At 44.7% G+C, this 12588-nt stretch overlaps 2 protein-coding genes across 5 annotated transcripts; one reads left to right on the top strand and one right to left on the bottom strand.

Annotated features, from left to right (window-relative positions):
* Positions 1 to 7427: 7427 nt before the first annotated feature.
* Positions 7428 to 11322, top strand: LOC122051661 (ER lumen protein-retaining receptor erd-2.2-like). Of its 3 annotated transcripts, none has more exons than XR_006131487.1 (7): positions 7428 to 7756; positions 8216 to 8415; positions 9267 to 9407; positions 9476 to 9556; positions 10518 to 10642; positions 10726 to 10862; positions 11181 to 11322. XR_006131487.1 is itself a non-coding variant. In XM_042612881.1 (6 exons), exons 1-6 carry the CDS (start codon positions 7528 to 7530, stop codon positions 10772 to 10774), a joined length of 825 nt encoding a protein of 274 aa, XP_042468815.1. In that variant the 5' UTR covers positions 7428 to 7527; the 3' UTR covers positions 10775 to 10863. The 3 variants fall into 3 exon arrangements, 1 of the variants encoding a protein (XP_042468815.1); XR_006131488.1 differs by having other exon boundaries at positions 11159 to 11294; XM_042612881.1 differs by lacking the exon at positions 11181 to 11322 and having other exon boundaries at positions 10726 to 10863.
* LOC122051660 lies at positions 11053 to 12386 on the bottom strand. Of its 2 annotated transcripts, none has more exons than XM_042612879.1 (3): positions 11681 to 12386; positions 11501 to 11572; positions 11053 to 11428 (listed from the first exon to the last, which is right to left on the bottom strand). In XM_042612879.1, the coding sequence occupies exons 1-3, from the start codon at positions 12350 to 12352 to the stop codon at positions 11165 to 11167; spliced, it is 1008 nt and encodes a 335-aa protein (XP_042468813.1). In that variant the 5' UTR covers positions 12353 to 12386; the 3' UTR covers positions 11053 to 11164. The 2 variants fall into 2 exon arrangements, with proteins under 2 accessions (XP_042468813.1, XP_042468814.1); XM_042612880.1 differs by having other exon boundaries at positions 11053 to 11425.
* Between the last annotated feature and the right edge of the window lie 202 nt (positions 12387 to 12588).

The following is a 12588-nucleotide window of genomic DNA, read 5'->3' as shown; positions in this document are numbered from 1 at the left end:
GCTCGAAATTTGTTTAATGGATTAAGTCGATCGGCCGCGTGACGGAGAACGCTTAAGAGCATGACTGACTCTAAGCATAAACGTTAAGCCAACAGAAGAATATTATAGATAATGAGTACGAAGACAAAGGCAAAGGAGCAGCGTTTCATTAGAAGAAAAATTATGCCGACCGGCACGTACAAAAAGTTTACATCCGCCGAGCGGATGAAATACAGGAAGTACTTGAAAAGGAACCCGCATCACTCCGGATCCTCAAAATTAAAAAAGGCGTCCGGGATGTCGTCAATCATGGCCGCCAGATCAGGAGGGGGAATGCTCAGGTCAGCAGGAAGGTGCCCCCCCTTCTTAAAATATGCCGTTGTGACCTTGACCGCCTCGAGGAAAGTTGAGGAGACGTTGCCACCGAATTTTGCGCCGAACCGCTCCGAGCGGAGGTATTCTTGGCGAGCTGCTGCTAGGCGACTCGACTCTCCCTCCTTATATTGTCTGAGCGCCGCCCGGGAGGCAATCAGCGAATCTTGAAGAACTTTCTGGTCCACCTCCGCTTTGGTGCGTTCAGCTGAGCGCCCATCCCGTTCGGCAGCTAGTTGGGCTTCCAGATTCTTAGACTGCTGATCTAGGGCTCGGACTTCAACTTTCATTTTGTCCAAATCAGCAATCGCCTGCTTCTTCCGGGCAGTAGCGCGTTTGGCATCCGCTTCGCGCTTCTTGACTTGGCCCTCTAGCCGAGCCACCTCTGTAGCCAGTTCGGCGGACTTCTTCTGTTCGGCCTCAAGGGTTTGTTTCTCCCGCTCGGCCGATGGACCCCCTGACACTTGGAGTTTCTCCAGGAGATCCTCCAGCTCGGCTAGCCGATGGCTAGTGGCGATTTGCTCAGCCCAGTGCTGTAAGGGAAATAATAAAATGAGGAACCGGATAGTAGCATAGCACAGAAAGAAAAATGAATTTACCTGAGTGGCCTGCTGCATGTTGTTGTCGCCGAGCTGCTTAGGCGTCATGAGGGCCACTTGAATCTGGGCGTCCTCGAAGAGCTTGGCGAGCGGGCCCGTCAGGGTTATTTCATGAACGGGGCTTGATGGCCGATCAGCAGACAATAAATATTCCTTCGATGGGAATCGAAGGGTAGTCTTGACGGTCGGGTGGCCGGCCGGCGCTTCCTCAGCCGCAGTCGCCTGGCCTGAGGACTCCCCTATGGTAAAGGTTTCGCCCAACCGTCGTAAGCGACGACGAGTTTGGGGAGGAGAGCCAGAGGGCTGTGCGGTAGGCGAAGCCACGGGGGTCCCGATCTTCGGCGGTGTGCGGTCCGGCGAATCTACCCCGATCGGCGCTTGTGGTTCGCCTTGAGTCGTCGGAAGGCTGGGGTCTCTTCGACGTTTCCGCCGAACTTCCAGTGGGGGATCCCCGACCTGGGGGACTCCCAGCTCTGCTAACTTCTGTTTCAGGGGCAGACTGCGTCCCCCCTCTCCTGTAGCTGCCGGGCGGCTGGGGATAAGACCCCGCTCGGCGAGTTCTTTTTTAGTCGCCGCTTCAATTTCCACGGACTTCAACTTCAGATGATCGGTGGCCTTGGAGCGCCACATGACTTCAGCTGTAATGGAAGAAATTAAAATCAGTTAGACAAAAAAGGCGAGGAGAGTAAAAAGTCCTTACTCATGCGGTAGGGGAGATTGGCCCGAACGGGTGATAATCCGAAAATATACAACACCCCCTTGAGAAGCAACTGGTCGATCTTGTACCGCTGACCGGACAACCAGTTCGCCGCATGAAGGTAAGCCGGGTTGCTTCTGAATTTGCCGAGTTCCGGCTGGGTCGGCACAGCGGTCTGCCATTTGGTTCTGAATGCTGGCCGCTCGGGAAGTCGTATGTAGAAGAAGAACTCCTTCCAATGCTTGTTAGAGGTCGGCATATTATCAAAAAATTTAAAGCCTATTCTACTTTGGAAAATGAAAGTGCCCGGCTCGGATTGTTTGGGGTAGAAGAAGAAGTGGAATACTTTGGGGTCAAGTGGGATACTGTGCAGCTTAAAGAGGACAACCACCCCGCTCAGCAACCTAAAGGAGTTCGGCATAAGTTGGCTGAGCGGGATGCGGAAATAATTACAAACCTCCAAAATAAAGGGATGGGTAGGAAATCTAAGGCCGCCCTGAAATTGGTCTAGAAAAAAGCAAATGGTGCCGATCGGCGGGTTATGGGGCCAATCGGACGGGTCGGCTATAATTATTTCATGGTTATCAGGGATCCCATACGTCCGAACAAGACGCCGAGCGCCCTTTTCATCAAACCGACTCTCCATGGTCACATACCAGGGACCGTGAACGTTGGTGGCGGGTTCAGAGGAGCTTGCCATCTTGGAGAGGCAAAAGGATAGCAAGTGTAAAATACGGTACCCAAATAGTATTTAAATAATAAGGTTATTGGACAAATAATCTTATTGGATTTTTTAGGAATTTTTAGAAATTTTCTGAGATTTAATCGGAGCTCGTATGGCGTATTTTAAGGGGATTAATTATTAGGCTACGGGAAAGCCTCTTTAGGGTCCCAATTAAGTGGGAGTTGATTGTGGAGTTAACCTAGGGTTACATTGATTAAACCCTAAGTTTATAAACCAAGGTTTTATTTTCTCCGCCGATCCTTTCCTTCCCAAAACGCGCCGACCCCTCCTCTTCCTCTTCATCGCCGCACACCTCTCCCGAGCCCTCTCCCTCTCACGATTTCCCCTCTTCTCTGTGCCCTAGCCGTCTTCCCCCTCCTCTCTCGCGTCGATGCCGACCACCTCAGCCCGACGCCGATCGCCAACAACCTGTGCGCCGAACCACTCCTCTTCCGTCCCTGCCCTAGCGCCGGCTGCCACAAGCCAATGGCCGACGCCGATGCCACAATCCCGAGTTCGCCGGCACTGATCTTCTCACCGTTGGCTGGACTTGCCAAGAGCCACTCGTCGCCGGTGAAACTCCACAGCATGGGCCGACTCCGCAACTTCAAGGTTGGTCAATCACGGTGCCCTAGCTCGCGATCGCCGCCCTCTTCATTGTTGACACCGAGCTGCTTCTGCCGTCGATCATCCTCCGACCACGAGCAAGAGGACACTGATCGTCAATCTTCATCTCCTTCAATTCTTGCGGCTGTGCAGGCTTCGGGTGAGAAGGTAAGGGGCTGTTGAGGTGAGTTTTGTATTGTGGATTAGGGCTGCAACAATCCTTGGCTGTATAATGGATTTTCTGGATTGATTCTTGGAGAGAAAAGTGTGTATGTGCTCTTGAAGTTTTCGGACAGGGGATCATAGTGCTGTTGAGCTACTGGATTTGTTGCCATACCTCAAGGTGAGTGTTTTCTAGTGATGTACCAATGGTATTCTCATTAGTATGATGCTAAATTAGGTTTTCTAAGGAATCTAGGGTTTTATGCTTGCTTAGATTATAGGTGGTGAGTAGATGTATTGATTTAACTCATATTGATATTAAATTATGGATTTTTGGATTGGATGAGTTATGGGTTCGATAATTGAAGCATGTTAACAAGAAGAGTTAACTAATTGAATTGGATTAATTCATAAGGAGTGTTGATTGGATTCATTGATGGTTGTGGATTATGTTTGGTTTAGAAGGAGTTGGATTAAGGATGGATTTAATATCGTATTGGATTTGGATCACTAGGTGGAGTTAAACATGATCGTTATTGGTATGTGTTGGATTGATTGAAGATTGTTTGGAGGATTAATCAGAGCTCAGATTTAGTTGGAGTGATCCTAGTTTGGTTAAGGATTTTATTTAGCTATTTAATCATATGAATTTAGCTAAATGAAATATATGTATTGATGTATGCAGGACTCTGATTACGAGACGGTAGTTTCTGACGTGAGGATTGTTTGGCACGATCTACGTATAAAGGCGGGTATTTCTTGCTTTATCTCTTTAGTATTTTGATCCTAGTGCATGAGCTTTATGTTCAGATAGTTGCTGTATCTATCTTGACTCCACTCTTATTCTTCCTGCGTTTGATACTTCCACTCGATCTTTGAGCTACTCGTTTCTGTATCTATACAGTCTCTCGTTGCTATCCATGATATTTAGCAGATACTATAGTACTAGGTATTGGAGACCAGATACCAGACATTAGATAGTAGGTATTGGATATATGGACACCTGATACCATGTTTACCTGCTTTGATTACTGTTTATCTATGCTTCGTATTGAGCATGCGAATTCATGTAGCATACCTGATTACCTGTTATATATATATGATGATTGTTGCATTATTCGCATCATGTCATTGCATGCATAGCCGACGACTTTGGCTCCCTTGTGGTTGAGGCGGTTGTTGGCTTGGGCCACACGCTCGGCCACTCATGGGTAGTGGTAGCTGGAGCGTGCCGCATGTCCTGTCTTGCCCCCACTCGCACACTGATGGGTAGTGATAGCTGGAGTCGCGGGCAGCGGGGACCCCATCGCAGACGTAGCTATTCAGCTACTATGCACATGTCCATCCGGTCACTCGAGAGTAGTGGCGGCCTTTGGGTGGTACAGTTGTCATCGATCCGGCCTCTCGACCATACAGGGGTCGTGGTGCAGAGAGGTGGCGGGGTGACCATCCGTACATACGCTGTTGTTATTATATCTGCTGGTTGTTTACTTATGTTGTTGTTGCTTATCTATGCTGTTGTTACTCGCTTATGCTGTTGATGTTTATTTATGCTGTTATGCTTACATAGGTTGAGATTTATACCTGTGATATGTGTTTAGACACTGACTTACTGTTGACATGTATATACCTCACACGATACCATGTAGTTATGAGCAGTACTGTAGCAGGACTTTGCTACACTTTACCTTTTACTACTAGCCTAGGATATGGTTTCAGGTATGGACACTTATTATGATATCACTGTAGTATCTGCTATTTCCATACGAGACTGTATACCTTTGCATCTTTAGTTCTTTACTTACACTCATGCACTATCTGTCTCTTACCCGCTGAGTCTTTATACTCACCACCCCGTATATTGGTAATTTCACCAGGTAGCAGGTAAAGGATTTATGGAGTCGCCTGGAGATCCTGTCCGCCAGTTCCACGTCACATTCGAGGACGACCTTACGATTTTGGTATTTCTTATGTTATTTGTATTTTGGATTTTATACTTGTTTATATATTTATATTGTCTTGTATTGAGTTTAATATTATTGTGTCAAGCCGAGCCGGCTCGTAGTTAGTTGATTTATGTTTTGGGACTGTTGGTTGTGATTTCCGCTGCGTTGATTTTTAGTACAGCCGTGTGGGCTGATTTATATATCTATATAACTGCGTGGTTGTGTTTATTTCTGTTCCAGCCGAGTGTGCTGCTTATATAACTGCGTGGTTGTGTTGATATATTCCAGCCGTATGTGGCTGATGTATATTGTATGTATGTATGCCTCAGATTGTCACCCGTACAGGGGAGATGCTGCCGAAATTTTTCGGTACGGTCTCTTCTGGGGGCGTGACAGCAAGAAATCGAAGGAATGGGAACGAAAGAGGCGAAATGAGCAGGAAAAACCCAGTAAGTGAAGGAAGAAGACTCACTGAGAAGGAAATGGGCGGAAAAGATCACCGGGGAGAAGGTAGCAGCCGGAAAGTGGAACTGGATCGCCGGAGGCTGCAGTGGCAGAGGAGGCAGAAGGAGAAAGCACGAGCGAGCGTGCGACAGAGGAGGAGAACTGAGGCTTTATACAGCCGGGATCAGTCGGCCTCCGCCGTCCGATCCAGGTCACGACAGACAAGGACGCCATCGGGCCGTCCATTTTAAACGGGGGCGTCCCATCGTAAGTGACGCCACCGCCACACAATGGTCGACACGTGGCGCTCTGTCACCAAGCGCAATTAATGCGCCCATACCGCGCACGCTTCGCCTTAATGAAGAGGATTTGCGTGATTTTCGAGAAGATTTAGACAAGCAAACATCCACGTTGAGCGACAAGACAACCATAACTAAGAGCCGAGTGGCTGAATTTGGCAGAAGGGCCGAACGACCCCAGGGATATTATAAGCGACTGAAAGGCGGCGACCGCCAGCTCGGACACACTTGAAGGAAGGCAAGTGATCCGGCTGTAAGAATGGGGGCCCACCCTCTGAAGGGTCCCAGCCTAAGGACGGATAGAAGGCTGGTCAAGCGGGTAATGGTCCGAGCGGAGCTAGAGATAACCCATCCATGAGCTTGGGTTTCCGACGCCAAGGCAGGAGGATCGAAGGGCCGAGCGGGATCCCGATCGGCTGGGACCGAAGGGCCGAGCGGGTGGTCCGTTCGGCCAAGATAAGGGCCAGGGTACAAAGGTAGCCGAGCGGCCTATGCGCTTGTCTCGGGATATGGGATGTCAGAGAAGGCATGTCTGATGATTAGACCGTACACAAGATTGCACGATGGAAGATCTCGTCGTCACATCAGGGAGAGGTGGATACAGTAGCAGTATGACCTCATATATGCTCTTCTGACAGGCCCATACTTGGGTATGGTCTAAAGCAGATGACTGCTTCGATTGGCGTGCCCGGGCTCTTTCGATAGTTCTATATAAGGCCTCCATTTCTTCACCGGAGGTACGCGCGTCTGGATCTCTGAAGCCACTTCATCTATTTCCTCGCCTGACTTGAGCGTCGGAGGGCCGTCGCCGGGACACCCCTCCCGGCTCGGTTTTGTTGCAGATTCGCCGGAGCACCTGAGGATCTAGTAGGGAGCGCCACATCCCCAGCGTTCGTTGACCCCTGGTTCGGACAGGATCAGTGAACTAGACCAACTCGGGATCATCCCAGCCCATTTCTAATTTCTAGATTTGTCCCTGCGTGCACGCTTGTAGTTGATCGAGCAACGATGCCGAGCAACAACGTCTCCTCGCCACATAATCCTTCGATTCAAGGACAATCGAGGCATAGCACCCTGACCCGATGCCACAAGTGGTGGAGTCACGAATCTTTCCACATATCACAAACAATATCTCCATCACTGGATCGAAGGGTCATGGGTGATCGAAATACGGAACAACTCACGGGTGAGTCAGTGAGCCAAGACTGTTAAATTATTTTGTATAACAAACGAATAAAAAAACTAGAAGATAATTAGTAAAATCCTCAGAAAATACAATATTAATTTTCAATAGTAACACTTTTTATTTTTCAAATTACTTAAAATGTTAAAATTTAAAAAACTCACGAAGCAAAACAGATCGATGACAAAGGTCCGTCAACGGCTTGGACCATCAACTACAAAATCTGACCCGAAGTAGGGTTCAGTTCCCCGGCTTCCACTAAAAGTTGGCCAACAAACATTGACTCAAACATGGACAACTCGAAGGTTACCCGCGTTTCTACGTGCTCCAATCACAGTGCCCGCTTGTTTTTGGTCGGGTATCGTATATGGATTGTAATTTTTTTGCTCCCTATAAATACCTTGAGCATTGCTTTTATCTGTTTTGTTTCTTTTAAAGACAGGGACTTTTTTCGCCCTCTTTTCTTCTGGGATTCGAGCGCGAGGAGATCGGATCGGAGCTAGGGAAGGCGTTGCAATGAGGGGCACGAAGCGGCCGATCCACGAGGTGGCGACGTGGGTGAAGCGGCAGCCGCCGAAGGTGAAAGCGTTCCTCTGTGTGGTGGCAGGCATGGCCGCCCTCGTATTCCTCCGCTTCATCGTCCACGTCCACGACCACGACAACCTGTTCGTCGCAGCTGAAGCCGTCCACGCCCTAGGGATCTCCGTCCTGATCTACAAGCTCACCAAAGGGAGGACTTGCGCCGGTGCCCGCCCTCTTTCCCCCTTCCATGTTGTTGTTTTTTTTCTCCTTCTCGATAAATCGTGCAACTGTCTGCTTGATTTCTTGTTCATGTAGTACTAAAAAAAATGCCTTAAATACTGACTGGAAATACTTTTTTTTTTCTCTCATTCCAACTTTAATTACTAATTTGTATTTTCTTTCCCAGAAAAAAAATTGTATTCATTTATGTTAGGGCTCATCTTTTGGTTCTTCGATCAATTTTTCCTTGTGAATCATAAAGTTTATCATATTGCCAATTTGGACTTGAATGGGGGAAAACAATGCTTCTAATCTTATAGTCTTTATGGAAGTGCATCTTCAGATAGTTGAACACATCCACCTTTATTTGATGAATTTTTTGTTTTTCTGGTTTCCAATACGATTTTTTTTATGCATGTAGATTTATGGATTTATATTGATTCCGTACTTTCTTAATTTTCAGGACTTTCACTGAAATCTCAGGACTTAACAGCTTTATTTTTAGCTGCTAGATTATATTGCAGCTTAGTGATGGAATATGATATACACACTGTGCTAGATACGGCTACACTTGCTACTACTCTTTGGGTTATTTACATGATTCGGATTAGGTTGAGGACAAGTTACATGGAGGATAAGGATAACTTTGCTATATCTTATGTGGTGAGACATCTCTCGAGATTATGGAAATTTTAGTTCGATGAAACATTATCTACACACTAGTTAGCTTTATTCTACTACATTGTCTCTTGCTCTTCCAATTATGAAATGTATCAATTTTACTCGTATTGACATTAGTAAGCACTATAATGTGATTATGGTTCACCCAAAGGAAATAACTGCATTGTTTTCTCTAAACAACAGAGGAAGGGAAAAAATAGTGTTTTCTGGACTGTTGATTGCAAGATCTAACCTGTACTTTATATCTCTCATTAAGTTTCAAAAAGAACTAACGAAGCCCAAACATAGATTTGATGCAAATCGAGTTAACTGTTTAGCCTCTCTTAGCTCTTGCATATGTTTGCTTTGTTGATCATGCTATATCTACAAGTTTTTAAGTTGGCATGCTTTGTCAACGTCCATATTAAATTTATTAAACTCAATCCTTTATTGTAAGGTTTGTTGATTTAATATATGGGGATTGGGTATAGATAGCTTTACTAGGCTGATTTATATAAATTTTATTAGAATGTTGATTCTGAAAAATGATTGAGCATGCTACCTATGGTAACATTCTGCATGTCCATTATTATCGAAACGAACTAAATATTGGCCAATTCTGGTTTCATTCATAATTATATGTCACAATCTCGAAGTTTAGCTTGATTAAACATCAACTACATTTCATTTCTTTTAAGTTCCAAGTTTTTTCTTCTCTTCAATGATCTCGAAACTTGTCTCATTTGACCATTAATAGCTTGCCTGTTTTTACAAGATCTGATGAACATTTCCTTTATTTATATGATTATTTTTATAAGATCTGATGAAAATTTCCTTAATTTCTATAATTGTAGATTGTACCTTGTGCTTTGTTAGCCCTTGTAGTTCATCCTTCGACTTCACACAATATTTTTAATCGGATTTGTTGGGCCTTTTGTGTTTACTTGGAAGCTGTTTCGGTGTTGCCCCAGTTACAACTGATGCAGAACACAAAGGTAATACCTAAATCGTCATATCTTTGCATATTCAGAAACAAAATCTCAAATATATTTATACTTTTCAGATTGTGGAACCATTCACGGCTCATTATGTTTTCGCACTTGGGATTGCAAGATTCCTAAGCTGTGCTCATTGGGTCCTTCAGGTCTGGTTATTTTGGACTTGCATTACTAATATGCCACCCATAATATATTTTTGTAGCTGTTTGTTGTTCTAGCATCTTAAAGCCTATTGGTCTCCACTTTTCAAAATAGTAGTTAGCGTGTGGTATAGAGTCATATATTTGTATTCAAACAACTCGTGGTATTTTGCAATACATTGTTGTGTAAATGTTTGTTCAAACCTATGGTTTCTTCTCAAAGTAATAGAATTTAGGTTGCTTTTGCCTGTTCCATAACTCCTGCTTGTGATATATATATATATATATATATATATATATATATATAAGGTAATCAGACAATGAAGTAATTGCCATTTTCTAGTGTTTTTGGCTTCATGCTGTATTAGAAGTATTTCTCTCTGTCTAGCAGTATGCAGCCTATTAGTCTATTATAATTTAGCAATGACCATTATGAATTTTTTTTGCATGAAACCTAATTCTGAACACTTGCTTAGGTGCATAGTTCTACTTCGAGAAACATTCTTAGCACATGCAGACTCGACATAGTCATTAGATTTCAGAAGGAAATAAAAAACAATCAGAAAATTGAAGGAACTCAGAACTCTTTTATAAACATGAGATAAATGACTTAGTAAGAGACCGCTACGCAATGAAAACATAATGTGAAGAGACCAGGAGCTTATTCAAAGAGAAGGAAAGTGCAAGTATTTGAATGCTATTTCTTGTCGTGCCAAAGACAATATTTCACAGAAAATGTATCAGTTATCAGAGCAAAGAGAAAAGGAATTGGAAGCTAGGAAGATAAAAGAAAAAAAAAACTCCGCAATCAAAAGTTAAGGATTCAAAATGAGCTAAACAATTGAAATAGCAAATAATCTGATTCACTTGTGTTGGCAACTGGAATGTTAACTTTCATTTGTTGTGGTGTAGCAATTTCTTTAGTTTTAATTTTGAATATTCTCAAATCCAACAAATTGTTTTCTAGGTTCTCGATACCGGCGGAAGATTGTTGACAGCTCTGGGGTATGGCTTGTGGCCATCAATGGTGCTTCTTGCTGAAATTGTTCAAACTTTCATCCTTGCTGATTTCTGTTATTACTATGTAAAAAGGTAACTAGTGTTTTCTTTTCTTTAGTTTCTATTGAAGATTTTTATTTCTGCTCATTTCATTTCATCATTCGTTTCTGCTGCAGTCTTGTTGGTGGACAACTGGTGCTAAGGCTTCCTTCTGGTGTAGTCTGATCACTTAACACATAAGTTTTGAGTTATGACATAGAAATCCTTTTTCATGTGTCTGTGTTGCTACTCCTATAGGCCTTCAAGTTAAAAAGTAAGTCATCTTTTTCCACATCTATTTAGATCAACTGAATTTGGACATTGCATGACACTGTTATTTTCCACATAGTATATATATATTTTTAATGATTGATCTTTATTGCTAGCTTCAAACTTTGTCCGATGTGTTTTTGGTTGTAAATGGAAGTCAGGCATAGAGCAAATTGTTCATACTCGACCAAATTAACATCAACATTGGTTCTTGGATGAGTTAATTTGAAATATAAAAGAGTTTTTAACTTTAAAATCTTGAAAATAAGCTAATTAATTTTTTTTTTTTTTAAAAATAAGGAGTTCCTACTTGGAATTGTAGGAAAGAAGGGAGAACCTCTTCTCTCTCTGTATCTGGACTCGCCTCCTCCTCGCCAGTGACGTGGCGGCTCTGTACGCCAACAGCTGCTGCTGTCGCTGTTTCCACCACCGCACCGGATCTTGCTGCTGCTGCTGCTGCTGCTGCTGCTGCTTCTCCACTGCGCACACGTTGAGATCCGGAAGGCCGGTGACAGCGCCCACAGATTGCTGCTCCCGGTGGCCGCCGCCGGTGGGCTGAACCCGCGCCTGCTGGAAACATAATTATTTTCTAATGAAGAAATATTGAGAAAATATATAGATGGAGTCGATTTTGAAGCACACCTGGTGGGATTGGTAGGAAAAGATCGATGAGGAGGTGTTGGAGAAAGATTTGCGATCCTCTCTCGCGATTAACTGGATCATTTTCATAGACTAATCAGTATATTTGACTTCTTTTTTTTCAATTTTAATAGAGAACACCAAATGGAGAAGGGGAAGAAGTAGGGAGAGGAGGTAGCTTACCTTCCGGCGCCGCTTGCCGTGCTCCGCCATCGGCTCGGTGAGCAGAGCGCCCTCCTCGCCGCCGCTTGGAGGCGGCAAACTCACTTCTCGATGCCGCTTCCTGTGCTCCGCCTCCGGATCCGGACGGACACTAACTTCATCGGTGCCACTTTCCTGGAAGGAGAGGGGCGTGCTGGGACTACTCGAAGCGGCAGTGGCGGCGGCTGCTGCATCTCCCTCCTTACTGTCTAGCGGCGGAGGCAGAGAAGGCGTCCGAAGAGGGCGGCGGCGACGAGAAGCAACCGATCTGGGTTTCCCGCCTCTCCATCTGAGGAAGCCGATGTAATCGCCAGGCGGCGGAATCCGACGGCGCTCAAGGATGAGATCGGCGAGCTCGAGGAGCGTGAGCTCCACCTGAAGCTCCTCTGCCGAAGGAAACATCAGAGACGGCGACGAAATGGCGACGGCGGGCCGGCGGCGGAGATTAGAAGAGGAGGAGGAGAAAGGATAATAGGAATGCGGAAGTGTGCTGTATGCACCCCAATGGAGAAGAAAGATACGAAGGCGAGGCCGGTCATCATTGAACCGACACGTGTAAACAGGAAGAGATACCTTTTCCAAAAAAATATTAAAGAGAAAAATAATATTCTGGGAATGTTGTGAAATTATGGAACTCTCGCTGTCTTTGAGCATTACTCCTTTCTCGACTAATAAAAAATTTATTTCTCTTGACAAAATTTCATATTTTTCTCGAAAAAATAATAATAAAGATGGAGAAGATCCAAGGCAAAATGGACATAGAACAACAATATAGAAGGGTAATCGATACCATGTGAAATCATGATCCCATAAATTGTCTCCTTCGGATGGTCTGGTCTAATGATTAATACATAAGATATTGTCAACTTAATTTTTGCCAACATGATCCA

Source organism: Zingiber officinale, chromosome 3A (assembly GCF_018446385.1).
Source record: "Zingiber officinale cultivar Zhangliang chromosome 3A, Zo_v1.1, whole genome shotgun sequence".
In the NCBI taxonomy this organism is placed as follows: domain Eukaryota; kingdom Viridiplantae; phylum Streptophyta; class Magnoliopsida; order Zingiberales; family Zingiberaceae; genus Zingiber; species Zingiber officinale.
This window is presented reverse-complemented; position numbering and strand designations above follow the sequence as displayed.